The sequence below is a fragment of the Sceloporus occidentalis genome, unplaced genomic scaffold, assembly GCF_023333645.1.
Source record: "Sceloporus occidentalis isolate IW3139 unplaced genomic scaffold, rSceOcc1.0.p SCAF_5, whole genome shotgun sequence".
In the NCBI taxonomy this organism is placed as follows: Eukaryota; Metazoa; Chordata; class Lepidosauria; order Squamata; family Phrynosomatidae; genus Sceloporus; species Sceloporus occidentalis.
This window is the reverse complement of record NW_028316985.1, coordinates 143,756,104-143,779,482: the sequence shown is the minus strand read 5'-3', so window position 1 is coordinate 143,779,482 and position 23,379 is coordinate 143,756,104. Positions and strand designations below refer to the sequence as shown.

Below are 23,379 nucleotides of genomic sequence, written 5' to 3'. Positions count from 1 at the left end.
TATATTGTGGGATTAGGCAATCTAGTAGGGAGGATTAGTGGAAAGGTGCAGTAGTGTTAGAGCAAAGAATGTGGGGTTTTAGGAAAGGTGGAGGGCAGTAGAAAGAGAGGAAGACCACATGCTAGATGGCTAGACTCAATTCATGGACATGAATCTACAAGACTAAAGCAGAGCAATGGGGGATGGGGGGCATGGAGATGCCTCATCCATAAGGTCATCATGAGTTGGGGACTGCTGGAGGGCAGTTAACAACAACAACAAATGGTTTTAATTTGAATTGTGTGTTGGGACTCTGGTGCAGGGGGTGGGTTTGCTTGAACCCTGGTTGATAGTTGGGGGCAATGAAAATATCACACACTATAACATATCTTTAATTAACTCTGACATGTTTATTAATGCTCTTCTATTAACATTCCAAGAGTTTTTTTCCCTAACAAGCATCTTCTCAGACTCAGCTGTAGAAGTCCTCTGATACTTCTGTAGAATGGGAAACAAAGCAAAGTGGATTGGTTAACTGGGAAAAATTGAATTTTAAACACAATACCAACATACCTTGAGAGTTTTCATCACAAATAAAATCTATTTAAACTGAACAAAGCAGAAATGTGCTTTAAAAGCAAGCTAAGTTGAGCTCAAGGTTAAATTGTTTTCATTGTCAACACTTTGAACTGCAGCACGAATGGCCAGCATATAGTTTAAAGAAGGCAAAATAACGTACCAGGTAGTATCCTTTGAAAAAGAAGCAGATCTAAGTTTTTCTTCAGTTTTTTCTTTATTCTTGGTACCTGTGAAAAATACACAAAGAAGTATTTGAGATGCTTCATGAACCACATAGATTACAGGATATAAATCTGCTTCCTCTGTACACAGACATCCAAGTGGTTTGGCTGGAGGCTAGCATAGCCCTCCCCATAATTTCAAACCATAATTAATCTGTATGTGCCACACTGCAACCACAGTATCCACTTTGAAGGAAGCCCTTTGGAAACAGATGCCAAAGCATAGGGAATCTGTTCCTTCCTAGGGCCCTGTTTCTATTCCTGACAGGAGGATAGGTAGAGGTTGCACCATACTGTCAGAACATGGGGCAAGGAAAACTAGTCTTTGTCTTACTGTACAACTTATGGAATTCAAGGAGATCAAACCTATTTAAATTGGTTTTCTGCAATATGATTGGTCTTGGATTCATACTAAAAAAGTTGAGTAATATGGTGGGGCAAAACAGACAGGCAGGAAGGAGTGGTCAGAAGCTGCTCCTGGTCCGATCACCCCAGGGCTGTGAGGAAGCCCAATGCTGTAGTCCCAAATGAACAACAGAAAGGAGTGGGAAAACATCAGTTCCTTGTTGGGCTGCCTAAAGTGGCTCCAGAGCAGCCTCGGAGCAGCTTCCAGCCTCTCCAGGGGCACCATGCCCCCAGAGCAGCCAGAAGCCATCCCTGTCTGCCATCTGTTTGGGGCTGTTGTATCTTTAAACTTCTTTTTTAAAAAAGGTTGCTTTCCAAACTAATTAACTGGATTAAGTAGACAGCTATGTAGAGACCATTTCCCCCCTTGAATGCATGGTTTTGAAATAAATTCCAGTAGCATCTTTGAAAATATATAGCTGTTCTGCGTAATGTAACATCACATGCTGTTGCTGGGCCCCCGATATGGCACTCAAAGGGGTGGTGTTAAGCTGCCCCTTACCTGCCATCTGTTTTGCCCCTTACTTAATTATACTATATTTAGTCACTTACTTAACTACTGTATATACTCAACTATAGTCAACCTCATGTATACACTGAGGGCAGGTTTTGGGACCAAAATTATGGATTTTGATGTGACTCATGGATATGTTGAGGGTAAAACCTAGGGGCATCTGACAAATGATGTAGAGGATGAAGCAAAGGGAAACAATGCCAAAGAACTTACAAACTTCCAGAAGGCATAACTGTTTGTGCTCATACTACTAAAGGCTGAATGGATGAGAAAATAGAGGAAATTAAGTGCTTTCAGGGCAGATGATACTCTTGACTTTCCACAGGGGATGGTTCCTTTTTTAATGAGAGTTAAAGTACAGTATCTACATTGACCCATGGATAAGTTGACTCAGGTTTCTGGGGTCAATTTTTGGACCTAAATTGCTAGACTTATACATGAGTATATACAATATATTTAACTATGTAGCTTATAGAAAATACTGGCCATAATAAATTACAATGACAGTAATAGAAATGGAACGAATGGAGATAATCTATCATTGATGATCATTATTACTTTAAGATTATCAATGGCTAAGCACTGAACTGTTGCTTTAATGAACATATACAAATTCTCCCCAACTCTTTGTCTATTAGTCTGTGGACAATGGTCTCACATTTCAGCCCACTGGTTTAACATTAAAATTGACTGAGTAAAGATGTTTGGAAAAATGAACTAACAATCACTCTGGATTGTACAAAATTATATACACAGGTTTTTTTTTTTCAACTGAGGAGATTTCTATTCATGTGGAAACAACAACAAAGGCCATTTTAATGATGCTTGTCATATGTGAGCATAGCACATAAAAGAAAACTCCTTTACTGCTTAGACTTGCACATTTATCTTACATAAATCAGTTTGTTCAAGTAATTTGTGAGTTATCACTTCTATAAGCATAAGTATACATCATATACTTATTTTTAAGTATATTTAAAAAAAACATGACCAGGATTTGACAGGATATACTGTACCTCAGTTTGGCATATTCAAAAGCCCGATTCTGTTTTGATGTTAATTTAACTTTTTGAACAGTCAGGTTTGGGGTTGGATTTGATTTGCTTTGGTTTAACAAAAGATAATTTAATAATTGAGAAATTAGCATTACAAAAATAGGCTCATTGACTGGAATGCATGATTACAGTTATGAATGGATAACTGAGAGTTATGTATTTGCAACTGATTGGTATTCATGGTCCTTATGTATTCAATAGCACAGAGAATACATAGAGATTTTATAAATTCCCCAATCCTGACTTTCTGGGCATTAGCTGCTATGTGCAGCAGAGATCTGCTCCATCAACTGGTGTCGCACCCTGACATTTCCATCTCCCTCAAACCAATCTCTGGTCCAAGGAGGAATTGTGATAGGGATCATGCGCCTGGCTGTTGCAATGTAGATTGCTAGTGGGAGGACGGTGGTGGAGAAAACCACTCCACTGTGTCCTGATCAAGAGGAGAACACACCTCCATCATGTGCAATGGCTGATGCCCAGTAAGTAAGGATTTGGAGTTGGGCCAAGAGTAGCTGATCTAGAATCTTGGCCTATCTTTCAAAAAATTATTTTGGCATAGCAGAACTTTTAAATAGTTCATATGCATTTCAAGGGATATGTGAAGTAGAACATCCTCAAACAATGCTAGCTATTTATTTATTTATTTATTTATTTATTTATTTATTTATTTTCCTGGTGTTTATTTTTATATTTCTACTAATCAATATCAATAAAATGTTTTAATTGCTGCTGGTTCTATCACCTGGAATAACAAACTTGAAACAAAGACAGTTTTATGAACATACTCTAAAGTAGTTTTATGAACGTAAAGATAAATGAATTTGTAAAATCTGACTACACAAACCATTTGTATCCACAGAGTTCCATTAAAAAAACACTATACAGTAAACCTCTTATAAGGTTGTGTCAAAGTTTACAGAATAGGACCCTTGGTAGCTAGAATAACATTTCTTCTACAAATCAAAGGTATTGTTCTTGGCTCACATGAATATATAGAAGCCATTATCTTAAATTTAAACTTCAAAATGAACAGTAAGCCCACTGTGGAGATATGAAGGCCATATTGTATCAGTAGAGTCTGTAGAATTTTTTTTCACATAGCTTTGCTGTGTTGAAATATATGTTGCACTTGAAAGCTAAAGGGATTACTTCTGAATAGTCATCACAAAGGTTGATTATATTCGTATATCACTTAGCTAGACCCTGCAGGCTATTATTCCATTAGCTGTGCTTGTCCACTTTTGCACTGTCAAAAAGCTGATCATATAATATAAAAAGGCCAGATCATGCACTAAATGATGACAATGGCTTTAAAAAAAACATAGAAGTATTGCATTTAAAAATTATCAATTTGTTTAGGAATCAGCCTTATGATATTTATTTAAATGAGAGATCAGGCTTTGTACTGGACTAACAAAAATCTTGCAAAGCTGAAGCTTACCTTACTCAAGCTGAAAAGAACATTATATTTTTAAAAGCTGTAGGCAAAGGTACAGAAAGCCACCACACACAATTCCTTCTCTTTATTTGTAGCCCAGGGCTTTTGCACTAGTCTTCAGAGCTGATATAGCAATAGATTCCACAGAAATTGGGTTCCTGCCACAATTATTCAGGTGTAGATGAGTAAATTAAGAATGCCTAGAGTTCAATAGGTAAGCAGTCCAGTTTGGTGACTCTAGGGTAAAGGTGGGCATCATCTTTTAGGTCTGAATTTGATTTCACAACAGGTCTTATGGACTACCTTTCAGGGGCGGATGGGACGGAAAGTGAATGACTGGGAGCAAATCTTAGCTTAAAAGTTCTTACTACAGCAAGTAAGTCTTAGGCATTTCAGCCTCTTTGAATAGGGAGAATAAATTTTTTTAAAAGCTGGAGTGATTATCATGGGGAAGAGAGCATGGTCAACTGGAGAATCCCAGAGAACTGGAATGAGACTTCATGGCTGGTATGAGGTTTTCCACTACAGTCATAGGGAAGTAGCAATGAAACAGAAGAGTTATAATAGGCAACAATCAGGAATTCCAGAGGGAAGTATGTCACAACAAACAATGTAGGGTGGATTTCTGCTGGTGAATGATAATAGTGCAAGTCAGATTTATGCCACCGTAATTCATTTTTAAAGTCATTACAGAGGTCCCAATTCACTACCATCCATGCAACAACCAAAACCTGCCTCTCCCAAATTCATATTTTCTTTTCTACCTGGACATTTGCTGATTGGTGAAGAGCAGGGGGAGCAGCACAGAGGCATCCTGCTATTTCCTCCTAGCAGTTTCAGAGCAAGGACATCATCCGCAGAGATTCTGGAGAACTGGAAGTCCTTGCAGATGTCTCTTGCTCTGTGTCCAGCTATAGGAAAATAACTGGATGCTTGTCTGATGCTCCCCTTGCTCTTCATCAACCAGGAAATGGCCAAGACTGGGATGCTGCAGCTAAGAAAAGGTGACTTGGGGAGTTGGAGTTGGATGGATGGCTATCATAGTTCCATTCTCATAGCTATATTTCTAATGCAGAATCTTGGCCATAGTGTCCAATGACACCTTAAAGACTCAATTTTGCATCATAAAATGAACACATTTAAAGAAGTAAAGGAAAGCAATGGTAAAGCCCCTCTGAATAAATCTTCCCAAGACAACCCTGTGATAGGACTGCATATATCAGAGATGACTAGAAAGTACAAGTAGTAGTAGAAGTAGTTGTAAATCATTCTGGATTTGCACCGGGTTCGGCCTGGTGAGCGTAGCTGCTATCCGGGGCCAGTCCAGGATATAATGCTCCAGACTTGTCTCAGATTTTCAATCAGTGCAGACAAGTCCTAAGAAAAGCCACCTACTACATATTGATGTGATGTACAGTAAGCTGTGATCTTCTTGTGTCTATTTTCATCATCTTACAGGAGCCCTATGACCCTTGTATGCATTGTTGTTTTGGAGTTCAATGGTTGTGGTAAAGCACATAATCTAGAAAATTGAGACTGAGCTGCTAAATATATTTAGTATTTTAACACACTAATTTATAATTTATAACTTGATATCACAACTTAGTGTGTTTTCAGATGTATCTGTATTTAAATCATGTTGTGAGCTACTTTGGTTGCCAGGATTGGAGAAAGGCAGGAGAAATAAAAGAGATCTAGAGTTAAGTACAACAATTTTAGCCACCTTTTAGAAAATAAATTAAAATAATATAAAATAAAGTACTAAATAGAAGACTTTCAGTGCTTTCAGAAGATTTAAGATGGAGAATCTTCTGTTTTTATTATACAGAAGATGTAGATTGTAAACATGCTTTATTTGGGTCTCTTTTCCGGCAATGTATTATACAGAGCCATGAACAGGTCTTTATGGGCACATGAGGGAATCCTAAATAAACAGCATGGAATGTTTGACTTTGACTAGGTAGGTTTATATGAGCAGAAGGGTTGACTGTTGGTGCTCAGTTTATGAATTGGATACAAGATTTATTTTACATGCCTTGAAACAAGAACTGAAATCTTTTGGGATCTGATAAGCATAATCTTTCAGCTGTGATAGCAAACATAATGGAATCTCATTTTTGCCATGCTTAATGTCTGTTTTTAGTTTTATAATTATGCTCAAATGATGGATTACTGTATTGTTAGTTGTATGTCTGCAGTTATTGTTTGTAAGACACTTTGAGCAACTCCTTTTTTGGTTGTGGAATCTTTTTATATATAAATAAAAATAAATGTTTATTTAAACTAGCTCTTGTCATCTTCCTCCATAAAAACAATGAGGCTTTTAGGGAAAACTGGAAATTGATTTATTTCTTGCTCTGGTGAGTAAAGGTGCCTCAAAGATGAGTTAGGTGGGATACAGAATGCCCCAAAAGGGCGGTCTCCCGCCGCCCTGGTTTGCTGTGAGAGGGAACTGCAGCGGACAAACCATGCAGCTCCTTCGCGCAGCAAAAAGCAGGTTCTTTCTGCGGCGTGGTTGTGATGCCGCAAGGCGCCAATGGCACACTTGTGATGTCACAAAGGCATCGGGATGTGCAGATGCTAGGCATCCGTCATGTCAAAATGGCGGCACCTGTATGTACAGGGCGCTGCCATTTTGACGCCCTCATCACGTGCGAGGGGCAAGTCGCGTCTGGAAGCGCTGCCCCTCGCATGTAACGATGGCGCCCCGTAGGGCCCATCTGTCCAGCGCCTTAGTCTCCTTAAGCCCTTCTGGAGTAGACAGGGTCTCTTATAAGGATTCTCTGTCCATTTTCACTTAAAGCTGAACAATTTCAAGACCTGTTGTGGGTGAACTTAATCCATTCAGAATGCCTTCCCCTTTAATCTTGCTTGAGCTGGAGTGGGGCAATATCACTGACAAGTCTGAGGATAAATCATCCTGGAAGGGAGAGCATAATGTAACTTGTCTAAAACTAGTTGACCCGCTTCACTTGAGAAGAACAGAAATGAAGTATCGGATTTCCAGTTCAGTACTAATGAAGTAGCACATCTAGCACTGGGATGTAGAATGTCAATATATCTTTGGGAGGGACAAACATTTCCCAAACTTGCTTCCTCCAAGACATGGAAGAATCTGTCTGCCAAAAGCTCCTTCAAAGGACATGAACATACTGATATTCTAAGAACTGGTAAAATTATGTTCTGAGGATTTCAGTGGTCGCTGCACATTTTCTCATGGGACCAATTTCCCAAAATGCCATTGAGCATTGAGCACCACTGGCAGAATGTGCTACAATTTCCTCTGGGATGGGAAGATTAATGGCAGCATATGCATGGATAATGAACTCCTGTATGCAGTACAGTATGCCAATGAACTACCACCCCCAAGATTAAAGGAGATAACTCATGCAATGTGTTGCTTTTAAGGTGCAGTCTTTTCCATAAATTGTACAATCTGATGGCTCTAGTAAATGTCTAGTGAATACTACTATTTGTCTATTGGAGAAGATATGCATAGATAGCTCTGGAGCCCAGTGAACACTGACGATGATCTTGGGATAAAGATAAGGTGTACCAGTAGTGTTACTATTTTGAAAAAGGAACAATTTCTTCTTTGATGAGAAAGTTCCCATCTTGAATATATCCTGATCAACATGACAGCCACCAGGGCTATTTCTGTACAACACAGTTACAATAGGATGGATCCATGGCAGTCAAGTGTATCAAGGTGCTAACCTTGATACACTTGACTGCCATGGATCCATCCTATGGACTCATGGGATTTGTAGTTTCTCTGCCAGCAAACATTAGTGGCTCACCAAGTTACAAATCACAGGATTCCATGGGATGCAGCCATGGATGCCAAAGCACTATAACCATGTAGCATGAAATGGGCTCAGGAAAACAGGTTGTAAGTCTGAATCCTAACTTTTCCTAAAGGTTCAAAAGTGTCCAGGTGAAATCATTCGGTACTACACTTAGTCTCCAAGTGCAAACTGAGGGGGCTAATAGTAGCCACTGAGAAGCTATTAAAAGAAATGGCCTTGAGGAAATGAGCCTCAAGAAGTGTTCAACTCATGATATTTCACAGGCCCCACAAGGCAGGTTGCTATATGTATTTTTGGTCCATTGTAACGGTCTTGCAGAAGCTTGATACTTCAAGGCATGCTGACACCGTGCTATGAAGGATTCTGGATGTGTTGGTAAATCCTAATTGAGGCTCATATAGGGGATGATGACCATCTTTGAATATCTCTAGTAGACTAGGATGCCTGGATGAACCTTCAGCCATTTTAACTTCAGCAATCCAGTATCATGATGAAGAAGATCCATTCTTAGAGAAGCAACATTGGCTCTTCTATTGATTGGTCCATGAGGTCTGCAGATCACATCCCATCTATTTCAAGAACATTAGAATAACTTGTGTTCACTGACCCCTGCTTTTCCTGATAACCCCTTTGATGAAAAGACTGAAAGAAATGAATACAGCCTTCTTAGCTAGTTCAAGGATAGGGCATGCATAATCCTGACACTGAAATCTGATGGCAAATTGTTGGAATTAGTTGTTTCATCGGGTCTCAAAGGAGTCTATTATTAGTGTTCTAAAGTGTATGTTTATACACTTAAAATATCTGGAGGTAGGGACTAACCCTCCCCCACAAGGTCCAATTCCTTGCAGCTGAGCCAGTCTGTTTGGCACTGAATATTCCTTTCAGGTATTATCATTTGCTCAGGCTGCAGGTGCCTTTCTGCCTAAAAGAAGTGCATTGCTTCCTTCGAAAGGGATTTTGAACTCTAAGTGCCCCTGCCTGTCAATGTAGTCTTTGGTTGCTGAGATGTCTGTCTGCACCACAGCATTGATCTCAGTTATGAGATGAAACAAAGTAGTATAGTATTGATAACTCTGAGCTTCAGGAAGCTGATGGTGCTTTTCTGTGCTGCTATTGTCAACTGCATGCTTGTATCTAGGTTTCCATGCATACACTATCACACTCAGGTTGGCAAGTACATTCATGCAGACACAGGTGGGCTCTTGGATGGGGATGCCCTTCATCAGCTTGGCTCAACTGATCCATTATTTTATTAGTCTTTGTACTCTGAAAGAATACTTATCTCTGGAGTAAGTTTATCACAGATAATGCACCTGAAAATCCAGTAGAAAGATCTTAAGTAGCATGGAGTGGTGCCTTATGGAGGGGACGATATCCAAGCAGAATATAAAGCAGAATACATCCCACATGTATTCTGACTGTATGAGGACCTCAGTCAGAAAATCATCCAACTAGGCATACATCATGGTCCTTCTGGATTTGAGGAAAGCCACTGGGGAAACCAAGATCATTGTGAACACTCTTGGTACAAAGACCACTTTGAAAAGGAGGACACAGAACTTGGATTATTAGATATGTTTTTCTTTCTGGATATTTTGGCAGAATTTATGGATCACAGTAGCCTCCTCTAAATTTCACTCTATAATGTAGCTGTCTCTATATTTTCCTATAGTTTATTAATATACATTAACAAAATAGTAATAATGTCCAATGTCATTTTGATGCTTGAAATATCTGTTTCAGCAACCTTGCTGAAACTTCGTTTAGTGGCTTATGAAGTATGAACCATCTTAGTATTTAGAGATCACACTGCATTAACTCATGGCCTTTCAAGATACTACCTCAGTATCTTCTGGGCACAGAAACTGAAGCCAGCAAAGTAACAGCATAGTACCTGCAACAAAATAGAATGCCAGGGAGATTTTCTATAAGACTAGCTTTTTAAAGCTTTTAAGGAGCATTAGCTTTGAGTGCCTCCCTTTAGGGTAAGCAAGTGTGGGGGAAAAAGGATGAAGACTCTGATGCTTTCAGAGCAGAGCCAGAGTTCCTGTCACTGAACCTTATAGAAGAGTCAATTTTCTGAAGGTAAGCTCTTTGGGGAGGAAGAAGTCACCCTTCAAAGTCATCTGATTGTTCCATCAGTATCTGTGCATTTTGTGGCAGATGGGATCTTTTCACCAACTAGCTCTGATTAAGAACAGAAGAGAACAGAGAACAGAAATACATGTGCAAGTCTTCATTTACAAAAAGTGGAATAAAGCATTGCTTTCAACCCCTCCCTTTTTTAAATGGAAGTTTCCTCTGCTTGGAAATAATATTTGAGTGTTAGTGTAGTAGATGGTATGGATTCTGAGGACAAAGCTATGGAGGAGTTGCCTAGAATCAGTCAAAAAGCCATGTTTACACATATGGTTAAGCTTTAGGTTCCATATTTGATAGTAAGTGTTGTGTAATTTCAAGAACTCAGGGTACAAGTGATCAGCAGAGTAACTTCATGATTTATTCATATACTACATCAAGGGGGGGGGGGGGCGTATAACGACCCCATGTAGGGTAAAAAAATTGAGAATCACTGACCTACAAGGAACAACTTCTTTTGCACAAGAAGCTTCTTAGAGCCCTTGTTTTTAGATGTTTTTAAATGTCTGAATGTGCTGATGGGTTAAATAAATTATTATTATTATTATTATTATTATTATTATTATTATTATTAAGCTTTATTTATAAAGTGCTGTAAATTTACACAGCGCTGTACATACAATCTTTTAAATTAGACGGTTCCCTGCCCTCAGGCTTACAATCTAAAAAGACACGACACAAAAGGAGAAGGGAGTGGTGGTGGGGAAGGGGATGAGGTCCAACAGTTCTTTTCTACCTCTGAGGCCTGGACCAAGGGAGATGGACTGGAGGGAGGGCTTGGCTTCTTGGAGCTAACCTGCATTCCTCTTCCTCAAGATGGTGGATGAAGGGAGGGCTTGTCTTCTTCCAGGCAGGCCTGTTGGAGATAGCCTGCCTCTCTCTCCCTCAAGATGGAGGATGAAGGCTTTAAATGTAGCTAAAATCCTGTTGGTTAGTCCCAACTAGATTAAGCCACTCAATCAATTCTTGAATAGTGAGTCATCAGATAAATAAATCCAATTGATTCAATGGTTCTATTCTAGTTCAGACTAACAGTAGGAATTAAACTTTGAATATTTATTTATTTCTCCAAGTCTGTGCCACCATCCTCTTGATACATTTCCTGTTCAATACCAAAACACATAAGAGACCTAGATGGTACAGCAGATTGTTGTCAATTAAAAAAGGTGAGTTTTGCTATGAATGAGATTTCCCAAACAAGTGTGTAGTTGAAAGATCCTAAAAATTTCAGTCAGACAGTCCTTGACCTCGTATTCTATTAATAGTGGTATCAGCTAAGCAGGTTACATTATAAACATTTCAGCATTAACAAATATAAAATGTTGAGTACTCTGCTGATTACTGATATACCTGTGTGCTCATTTTTGATAACTGTTCTAGTTTACAATCAGACTACCATGTCATCTACTCCACTCTCTTCGACATAGCCTATGCTTTTCAGGCATGAAGCATGTAGGCATGCAAAATGACGGTGGATGATAGCAACTTGACTGGCTAGGGCAGGATTATATGATCTAATCAAGTCCGCTGTCGTGAACTGTTTCCTGCAGTTCTGTTTAATTCTTAATCTTTGCTTCTCTATTTAATTTCTACCTGCTTTGGAGACCTGCTGTAATGCAGCAGTTAAAAAAATATCCATATGTACTCATGACTCTCCCCAAAGACCACTAACTTGACATGTAGGCCATGACAGCTAAGCTTCGACTACCAGGAAACCTAATCCAGGGTTTCCATCATGTCATTTGTTGCCTTTATTTCATTACACTTTGACTCAACCCCTAATGGATTCAGCTTCATAAAGTCTGCAAAAGAGGAAAAGAAAGCAATTTATTCATGTTTCACTAGAGCTCACTGAAGACCTGAATTTCTCTAAAAATGCAAATTGTTTTGTGCTATGCAACTGAGACTGGGCAGCTAAAGCTCTTGGAGAAATGCTCTTTCCCAGGGCTAATGTCTTTATATCCAGTGATAGAATAAATCGATTTCTTTATTATACAATTTCTTTCTCTCTCTTTATTCTTAAAAGAATGTGATCCAAGATACTAAATAAACATTCTTCTCCACTTGCTAATTTTTCTATTAATCCCTAACATCTTAAACATAAACATCATAAATATGTGTAGATAAAAATCAATACAGATCACTTCAACATCAAGTCAGTAAAGGGAGATTTACTAAGAATCCAAGATGTAAACTACTGATGAACAAACCCCTTATGTAACAGGATTGTATAAAAGTGCAACATAAACCAGAAAAAAATGTTACAGGACAGCAGACATAAAGATTTTGTATTGCATGAAAAATGAGCTCTTATTTACCATATGTTTGAAGAAGGCCAAAAGCTTTATGTTCAATGAGTTTTGCTATTCCATGAAAAAAAACACAAAAGGTATGGTTTATATATTTTGGAATATATTTTGTGTTGAATTTATTGGAAGGAGAATATATTTTGGAGTAGAATCTGGATCAGAAATCTGTTGAATTTATAAATTAAGGGATACTTTTGGGGAGATCTGGGGTGAGCTGCAACTTAATTTAAGAACTGATTAGAAACAATTTGAGGGAAAATAAATTGGCTTGCCTTCCATTAAAAATAAATAGTTACACACATACCTTAATATATGCACATTTGTATCCTTTCCTCTTTTTTATGATGGTGCATGTTCTCTTTTTTGGTGCTGGTATGTGGCCATCTAAACAATCGTACAGTATTTTCTAGAGTAGCTGGCACAGTGTAACACATTATTAACCACATATCATGGAAAAGTATACTTTACTTAGCATTATTATTATTTTTAAATATCATAACACCCCTGTGCCTACTGAAACTGTTGAGTCCGTTCTCTGCATGTATTCCTCTGTGTTCATTACCTTTCCTTGGCTGTGTTTATTCAGAGCATGCAAATCTCTGCCTTGTGCCCTGATTTGAGGCCAAGAGTTGTAAGGCATAGCACAGGCAAAACAATTTATTAAAAACATGAAAAAGTTTTGCCCCAGATCCTTCCTCAAAACAGGAAACATTTGCTATTTGGCAAAGAATTCATCTACCTTGACCAAACCTTTAGCAAATGTAAGTTGGTAACCTACTTTTTCTATTACAGTGGTGTTTCTTGTTCTAAGATATCAAAAGGACAAAGCTTGGGGTTTCACACTCTTCCAGTGCTTTGCACATTTCAAATATGTGGCCTTCAAAACAGAGATGATAAAAGAGACAAAATTATGAAGATTGTCTGGGGGAAAAAATCAGCAAAGAATAAGCTGAGATTTGGATGTGATGGATGACTTTTCATTATTATACTATGTTTGCATGTATGTAGCTAGCATGGTGTAGTGGTTTGAGTGTTGGACAATGGCTGTCTGCACAGGTGTCCTGCTGAGCCACCTGGCATATCTGGTGCTGCTGTAGGATGCTCGCTTCTGAAGTCAGAAAAATGTGCCCACAATATGGCTGGGTGTCTCATTTTGACTTCAGAATGAATGACTCACAGTGGTGGCAGCCATGTCAGGCAGCACAGTGGGACACCTGTGCAAACAGATGCTGTGGTGCTGGAATGGAGGACTCCAGGTCTAACCAGAAGATCTGAAGCAACAGGTATATATTTTTACACCATTTGAAGACTGTTATTCCCTGGTTCTGGTGTGGAAAGTGTTGTCTGGACTGCTCATGCCAGAACTGGGTTTTAGGATGTGCATCTTCAGAACAGTATGATGCCAGAATGGGGAGTGATGGCGTGGAGAGCAGGCCTTTTGGCCCATGCAGACAAGGTCTAAGGTACAGGGACTGGGGGATGATTCAAGTACTTCCTGTAAAATGTGAGTTTTGAGGAAATATCTGAACGAAATAAAGGATCAAAACAGAAAAATCTGAGATAAAGGACTTGATGGAGTGTAAGAAATCAAGAATGGATAAGATGACTTAGGTGTCATTCATGGACAGATGGTGGCGAGGGCAATGTGAGATTGATGAAGGTTCCATTCTCTCCTTCCATCAGTTATCAGCTGTTTTACAATAACCCAGAGTGTCCAATACTTTCCATGATGTGACACTTGAATTAGAGATTTTAATTTTAATTCACTTCTCAACATTTGTTTCACCATTAGTTAGCACATTTGTTTTGTATTCCAATATTTAACATACTGCATTGAAATTAAGGTCTGAATAACATTCTTGGGAAATCTAAATGAAAAGGATTCCTCCAGTATAGTCTGTTGACCTTATCGTTCAAAGACCCATGAAATCATTTAAAGAACTGCTTACTATTATTAATATTCCTCTCACCCCAGTACAAATATATGCAAGTGAGCTTCCAATGCAGACTTTGTTCACGGCATGAATAATCACTGTTGAAATAAAAGCTGCATGGAGTTGTTAATGGATTATATATTTGAGCACGGGGGGGTCAAAGCTGCCTTGTATTCCTTTGGGTTGGATCTGGGAATTTCTGGAGACTTTTACCCCTAAACAGTTTTTTTTACACATTCATGTCTGTTGTTCCTCTTTCACTTACTCTATCTTTGGTGTAGTGTAGTATACATAATTTAAATAACCAGGGAATGTCTCTGGGCTTAAAACCACCTGCTGGCTTATATTAGCTAATTAATGGTGATTTATCTGAGTTACTAATTTGAGTAGAGCTGATTGCCTTCAGGAATTTTTGTGAACGTTCTAAGAATTTTGATTATAATTATACTTATTTGATGGGCGCTCCACTTTAAACACTTTAAAAATATTTGCCTGCCATAGTAGAAAAAGATTTTCTCTCTGCTATTAACAAATAAACCACCATGTATAGTTTTGTAGTTGAAATAATATATTCAGATATTTTGTTTCGGGTGGCACCACTTCTATCTCCTTGTGGTTCTCTCACATTTTCTGTCTTATAGCAAGGATTATTTATCCAGTCTGAGCGTCCAAACAGTGACTGCTGAAAAATAGTACTGATCAGGAACCTTAATCATTTTCATAAAAACTAATAAAGTAGATTCATTTTAGCCAAACTTCTCCATCATGCTGCTCTGATTCTCATGGACTGAAATTTAATGGTGGTACAATCTCAGAGGTAGAAATATAATAGAACCCTCCCAGTCTATTACATCTCTATAATCCCCCCCCCCCATTTTTTTTCTGGTCTGGGTGTCTCTTAAAGCAATAATCTCTGGAAATAGCAAAGAATGCTAGCCATTTATTTTACTGTGATCCCATTAGTATTTATACTAAACAAAGAGTCAGCTCCCTAGATAAAGTATCCGGTAGACATCTGTTAAACACACATTCCTAGAGGGAAGTTTACCCTATTAATAGGATTATTCTTTCGATTTTGAAGATAAACAACCTCTACCTAGTCCTTTGCTTATCAAAAGATTTTATCACTGTTTAGTATCACATTTTATTGTTAGTATTACATACATTTTTAGTTTTACATTTTTTTAATTTCTACTTCTAGACTATAGTTTTGGATGCATAAAATTATGACATATTTGTCATCAATGCCTATTGCATTACCCACCATGATGGCAGCATCCAGTATATTCATAGTGCTGTGGGCAGCGGGGATTCTCATATTTAACCCAGTCCCCATGAACAAATATGAAAGCCATAGTGATCCATGGAAATAGACCCATATGTACTGTAAGATTTTTTCTTCAACCACTCGACCAAAACAAGTACATGGAATAACATTATGCTGGGGAGAAATGACAATTTTAAGGTGCATATAGTCCAGTATATGCACAGGAATGGAGCTGGTTGGTTGGCAAGAGAGAGGTTCCTGCCTCTTCTAGCCCCTATTCACAGTTCCTTAAACAAACCTGCCTTACTCTTTAAGAAATTGTCCACATTTCTTCCTTCCCAAAGGACTTGCTAGGAACTGCAAGGGAATAAATATTAAACTGTGGAACTGTCACTTTTCCAGTATAGCAAATGGAAAAACTGAGAAATGGACAGGCCTGAACTTCTTGCACAAGGTCAAGTGACAGAGCTGAGAATACTGAATCCTATCCTAGCTATAAAACAGAACTTGGAATGTTACTTTTAAACACCAATCTATTCTGTTGCTCATTAAAAGCCCCCTGAAGCAACTCAACTGGGTTGCCATAATATAGAGGACAGAAAGAAACTTGTTTCATTGCTTGTGGCAATGGCATTGCATTTCTTGTGTGTGGTGTTCATTTTAAGAATATGAAATTGCCACAGGGGTTTCCCCCCACTGGCCATTTCATATTATTCATATTATTTTTAGCTGAAAGCAAACTTTATATTATTAAGGTAAGAGCTGGCAACACCTCTCCTATATCAAGCAAATAACACCAAAGTGGCTAATCCTTTGCACAAGGAACACTGCATCAGGTAAGGAACATTGTTGCTTTATACTGCAAACAGAATGGCATTTCTCCCATTAACCCTGAAAAGAAGTGCATTTACTATGAACTCCATAATACCATGGACCAAACCTGTGCCAAAGTTTGCAATTGTTTTGCAATGTTTTGCTCCCCCCCACAGTTTTGCTACAGCCCCCAAACTGAGAAACAATTTGTTGCAATACCGCATTACTACCAAGCTTCACTGTAGAGCTCTATGAACTATACCACTTTGGACTGTATGTCTTCAGTCTATCCTCATGCTATCTCTTCTGATTCTCATTTGTACATTCTCATGAGAATGTACTTCTCCACCAGGAATTTGATTTTCTACACCTTCCAATATTCTTTGATGTAATGCCCTCTGATCCGTTCATTACGCTACAGATCTCCATCTGACCTCTCATCTATCAAAGTTCTAAATTCACCATCCTTTGTGAAGTCGAAGGCTTTCATGGCTGGCATCCATAGTTTTTTGTGGGTTTTTTGGGCTATGTGGCCATGTTCTAGAAGAGTTTATTCCTGACGTTTCACCAGCATCTGTGGCTGGCATCTTCCATCCTTTGCTGAAGGTTGAAGAAATTATGTCAGAAATGTTATTTACTCATCCTAGATTAGATTGCTAACAATCTCAGATTGTTAATGTTTTTTTTACAAAATCATAACTATATAAGTGGAGACAAACAACCAGCCAAAGGGAATGTATTTTTATCATACATCAAAGGAGTCACAGGCGTGTTACAGACCGCCCAAAAGCGGGCGGTCTGCCGCCACCTTTATTAGCTGCGCCGAGAAGCCCCAGCGGCCAGACTGCGAGGCTTCCCAGCACAGCTAAAAAGAAGCGCCGAAATGGGGCTTCTTCTTGGCACCCGGAAGTGGCACCGCGAGGTGCAAGGCACACACTCGCGGCATCACTTCCGCTGCGCCACATCTGGACGCTGTGCGCCCAAGACGTAAAGATGGCAGTGCCCGTGTGGACGGGCACGGCCATTTACTACACGCCCCACGCGTACTAGGGATGGGGCCGGTTAGAAAGGTAAGACCCTTCCTAACCCTAGCACGCCCCTTTCTAACCCTAGTACACATGGAGCACGTACTAAATGGTCGTTTGTAATGCGCCACAGACAGAATAGGGGCTCCAAATAGTCTACAAACCGACCAAGAAAATCCGGCAAATGCTGAGCTCAGCCGAGGACAGGAGAAACCTTCCCATGGTTACAGAAGTTTACCGCATACTGTGCAGCTGCGGACAAGTCTAAATAGGGACTACCAAACAAAGTGGTCAAACATGAATCAAGAAACACAAGAGACACTGCAGACAGGGTAAGCCAGAAAAATCAGCAGTAGCAGTACACGTTATAAACCACCCTGGGCATAAAATGTTATTTGAAAACACTAAAATTCTGGATCACACCAACAACTACCAGGCCAGAATGCACAGGGAAACCATTGAAATCCACAGACACCTAGGCAACTTCAATAGGAAAGAAGAAACCCCTAAAGTAAACAATGGCCCATTACAAATGGGCGTAAAGTACGTCCTGGGGACGTACTAGGGTTAGGCAAAGTGCACGCACCTAATGCACGCACCTAACCCCAATACGTCCCCAGGACGTACAAAATGGCAGTGCCTGCTCCACACTGGGGGCGCCATTATGACGTCATGAACGCGCCACCTCCAAACGGGGCGGCGTGGATGTGACGTCTTTGTGCCGTGGTAGGGCGCATAGAGCGCCCTTTCCGCGGCGCACGAAGGAGCTCCGAAACGGAGCTCCTTCTGTGGTTTGTGTCGCTGGCGCAGCCTTTAGATGGCTGCGCCAGCAACGCAAAGGAGAAAGGGGCCGAGAGGCCCCTTTCTCCTCCTCCCCGCCACTGTTGGGTGTCCTTGGGGCATGAAGCCCCAAGGACACCCCTTTGCAGGCTGCGGGGAAGCGGCCTTTTGCCGCTTCCCCGCCGCTTCCCCGCGGCCTGGAAAGTGGCAGGTCGGGGCCTCGGAGGCTGCCGTTCTGGCAGCTGAGGCCCCGATCCAGCGGGGAAAGGCGCGCCTACAGGCCGCCCCAAACGGGCGGTCTGTAATATGCCAATGTTTGGCTACTAGTCCTGAAATGCACCAAAATCAAGACCCAGAAAGTGGAAATGAAAACCACCAAGGTTTTTTTTCCCAGCAGACAATGGATCACTAATTAAATAAGACACCCCGAGGCCTTGCCATTCAACAGACCAACACACAGATTAACATGTAAATCACTTCCTTTCAACCAAGGGTCAGACAGTATATATAACCCATTCACTTCAGCATTCTCTGAAGATTCCAGTCACAGGTGCTGGAGAAACATCAGGAATAAAATCTTCCAGAACATGGCCACATAGCATGAAAAACCCACGAAACACTATGTAAGTTCTGTTTCCACTTCATATGTGCATTCTCAGATTTGTCCACCTCTACAGGTGAAATTATACAAACGAAAACATTGTCTAGGTTTCTATATGAGACAACCAATATAGCATCAATATAATTCGAAAGCATGCAAAAGGGTACCACTCCAGTGGGAAGGTAAACAGCATTCTGTGTAATCATGCTGGCCACATGATCACAGAGTAGTCTATGACAACACTACCTCCTCGGCTTAGCAATGGACGTGAGCACTGCCCTCTATTGTCAGACATGACTCAATATCCTTGTCAGTGGGGAATACCTTTACCTTTTATATACCTCACCAACCAAAAAACAAAGCCTGGCTCAAAACCTTATGGAACTAATTCTATCTTGATCATCAAAAGTAAGAAGAACTGAAAGCAGCTACAGAAACCCATACAAAAATTAAATATTTTGGAGATTATTTTGGGGAGAACCATTTCCCAATATTTGAGACAAGATATTCTCAGGAATTTATATGTTTAATTTACTTCCCATCTTTCCCCCTAAATGAGATCTAAAGAATCTTACAGTGTAGGTTAAAACAAAATACAGCTAAAACCATGTACAGTACAAAGGTTAAAAACAATCAAATAATTCTGCTATAGATTGGAAAAAGAAACAGCAGAATTGGATTAATCCATAAACTACAGTCCCTCAGTAATGGACTGAACAAGAACAATGGCTTCCTGGCTCACTACACACTATCAACACTTCAACACTATCTGACCACATCCCCATAGGGACATCCTACACTCATCTATTCTCTCCACCTGCAGGCTAGTTTCCAAAGCCAAACTGGTCTTGCCATTTCATTTCCATATCCAATGGCTATGTCTTTGTCCACAAACGACCATTGTTAAAACTGGAGTTGCTACTTCATTTCCATAACCAATTGAATTTGAATTGACATTCTCACATACCTATGACATATATATGTCTGTCCCTGGCTTCCACTCCAACAAAAGCATCTGAGGAAGTAGAATGAAGTCTATGAAAGCTCATGCTGCCAACTTATTTCTTTCAGTTAGTCTCAAAGGTGCTACAAGATCTCTTTGCCAGTTTATGTAAGGGACACCATTTTATTACCCCATTGTATATAATGGGACTTGAGCAGTCATGGATTTTTGCGTTCAAGAAGGTCCTGCCACCAAATCCCAGTAGATACCAAGGTCCCACTGTATAATAATTAAACAAAGCAAATACTACCATCTTAAAACCCACTACATCAAGAAAATTTAGTCCTAAATATATTAAAGAGCAGGTCTTTTGCCCTATGATCTTGTGGCTTCAAAATCTACAATCCTCCTTCTTGCTTGATTTGCAATTCTATTGTAAAGGAGTGTACTGCTGTTGGCAGCCAATTGACTGGAGTTTTGATGGCACAGATCTTTCTAGAAAAAAACTCATTTTGTTTTAAACTGAAAAATAATAGGGATTGCAGAATTATAGGCTGATGCTCTCCTGGGGATAGCAAGGAAGGTTTACCTGGCCAGGTTATTATCATCAAAAGAACTATTAATAAGTGTAAAGAATTTATACTAATGCAGGGTTTTTGCTGCAACAGTCTTCACATTTTTCCACCAGCCTACCTGAAAAATACTAACAGTGCTTAATTTCATCCAGCGTTGTAGCCCAGAATCATAATATTTCAGAACATCAAGTGTAATTGGAAATATTTTTCTCTGTAGTAGAAAAGCAATTGAGAAGGAGAATGCTTCTGAGCATATGCAGTGTATTTTTCCCGTGCCATAGACAAAACATTACAAATAATGTGGCTTTCTGCAGGTTTGAGCATAATTATATTTAATTGTAGAAATCATTGAGTCTAACCTTCAAGGCTGAAAACATGTGTGAACATATGGGTAAATTATAGGGTGAAGCAGTGACATTTCCTAATGTGTGTTTTGATTAAATGCTTCAGCCAGAAAAGAAGAAATGTGAAAAGAGTATTTTCCAAGAGCCACATAGCTAGCTGTGTTTGCATGTGTAGCTCGGGGAGATTGTGCATCACGGGTCATGCAGGCCAACTTTGGAGGAGCAATTTTTAGGTATTCTGAGCAAGACTGTAACCTCTGTTGCAGTACCACACGACTGATCAGAGAAATAGAGGTTTCGTGTTACATTCTGCACTCAAGAAACCCAGTGCTTCACAGAGTTGTCATCTAAAAGGAAAGCTCACTGAACTTAGCTGACTACTCCCTAAAGACCAGTTTGCATTTTATTTTACGTAAAGAGTGCTATAAAAATAAACTAGTGTTGTTGTTGTTTGCAGGAGTGGGGGTGGGATTTAACAGAGTTGCTGTTTTAAACTGTAGCACCATTTCCTCTGAAACATTCTTATCAATCATGCTACTGAAAATCTGCAAGCAGTTATAATAGCAAAAATGCTGATAATTTGGCAAATTCTGGTTCTCAATAATTTAAATTTAAAATTCTGTGTTCATGCTATTAGCAAGCAAAAATGAAGCAGTCAGATTCAGCTCTACTTTTGGAAAATAGCTATATTTTCGATATTTGCACCTGCAAATCTCTTTCGTTGTTTGTTGTGCCTTCAAGTCATATCTGACTCATGAGGACCATAAAGTGACCCTATCATGGGGTTTTGTTGGCAAGATTTGTTCAGCGGGGTTTTGTCATTGCTTTCCCCTGGGGCTGAGAGAGTATGGCTTGTCCAATGTCACCCAGTAGGTTTACATAGCTGAGCTGGGAATCAAACTGTGGTCTCTAGAGTCACAGTCCAACACTCAAACCACTATACCATGCTGGCAAATCTTTACCTCCCTCAATATGAGAATCTTTCAAGTGTGTTACTAAGGCAGGAAAACCATTATTGCACTATTGATATAGTACATAAAAAGTTGAAATTTAGATCTGAACCCAACAAGCCAAGTAATTAAGGAAGATTGAAAATGGGGCATTCAGCTCATGCCTTTAAATTCTGGACATGTCTTATAACCAGAGCAGAGCAAGCAGAAAGACAAATGTCATGGAATATTTATTTGGCTGTGCCTCAGATTGGGGAAGGAGGAATATGTACCAGTAAATGTAAACATAACATCACCTAAGCATTGCATGCACAGGACTTTTCCTTCATCAGCAGATCATTGTTATGAGAAGAGTTGTAGCTTATTAGCAAACTACAAGGTTTGCCTGCAGGAGGACTACATTTAGTTCCTAGTATCTGCAGGTAAGCCTAGGAAAGATCCCTGTGTGAAAGTTGCTGCTAATCATTGCAGACATCAGCGTGACAGATGGGCCATAGTCTATCTTGACATTATTGGAATTATTAAGAATATTTAATTACTTGATTCTACAACAGATTTTGAATCAAGTACTTAGTTTTGAATTTGGGTGCGAGAAATATGCAACAAAATATGCATATAAAACTAAGCAAGTTATAATTTGAAACAGACAATAGCTATTTTAAAGATCACTTTCAATAAATATTCTGCACTGAATGCTATACAAGCAACAATCTATACATTTTAAAAATTCTGACTCAGTTTCATAAACAAAACAAAAGGGAAAGATGACGTTGGTGAGCTTTTCCGCTACTACATCTGTGGAAACTAACCTATGAAACGGTGATGGAAATATTAGAGCTGTTATGCCTGAAAAAAAAATGCAATGATCATTTCATTCTTCTTGTCTTTTAATGCTCCAGGGTTTTGGAGACGAATAGGAGCAATAAGTTCACTTTGCAGAATTAATGCTGTAATTCTTTATCATAAGAGCAACGCATTACCTCAATCTGATTTTTCTACAAAATGGTTCCAAGTATTTTTAATGATGGCACTAATTTGTTAACACCTCCTAAATTATTAATCCCCCTTTATATTCAAGTAGTTATTGCATGTCATAACAATGTATCTATGCAAGGAAATTTAATAGTATTTTCTGCATATCAAGAAAAGGCTTGTTCTGCAAAATGCTATTAAAATTGATAATGAGCTAAATATTTGCTGTAGCAAAAGAAGAAATTACTGTATCAATCAACCTGGGTGCTCTTATTCAATAAACAAAAATTATCGCATTAACCATCTCTAGTTTCAAGTTGTGTAATGTCTGGGGTTTTTTTTGCACACCTTAGGCTTTGTATCAGTTTTCCTGGGCAGCTTTTTTTTGCTCTGTTCAAATGGAGGTAACATTATAAGCTTTGTTGTAATTATATGGAAAATGTTAAATTGGCATATCAATTAATAGTAACAAAGTAGCTTAAATAAAGTATCCACCCCAATATAGGCTTTTCAGTCCTTTCCAAATTAAGCTGCACTAATTTGGCTTATTAAAACTGGAAGCTTTAAAAAATGCACTGAAGCCTTTTCAGGCTTTTTTTTTAAAAAAGGAACCATTATGACAAAACAACTCTCTTCATGATACTCACTTTACTTGCACAAATAAAGCAAAACCAATAATGAAAAGCATATACTTGAAAGTGTCACTCTATTTTTTTTTACA

At 39.1% G+C, this 23,379-nt stretch overlaps 1 protein-coding gene across 7 annotated transcripts in view; it reads right to left on the bottom strand.

Annotated features, from left to right (window-relative positions):
• Positions 1-384: 384 nt before the first annotated feature.
• The window catches only part of TTC29 (tetratricopeptide repeat domain 29), a 130,624-nt gene continuing 107,629 nt past the window's right edge, over positions 385-23,379 (bottom strand). For all 7 annotated transcript variants that reach the window (XM_089527031.1, XM_089527029.1, XM_089527028.1 and 4 more), the window contains 2 exons: positions 719-785; positions 385-477 (listed from right to left, as the gene is read on the bottom strand). In XM_089527031.1, the coding sequence (XP_089383157.1) occupies position 477; positions 719-785 (68 nt within the window). In that variant the 3' untranslated portion in view covers positions 385-476. The remainder of the gene's footprint in view (positions 478-718; positions 786-23,379) is intronic.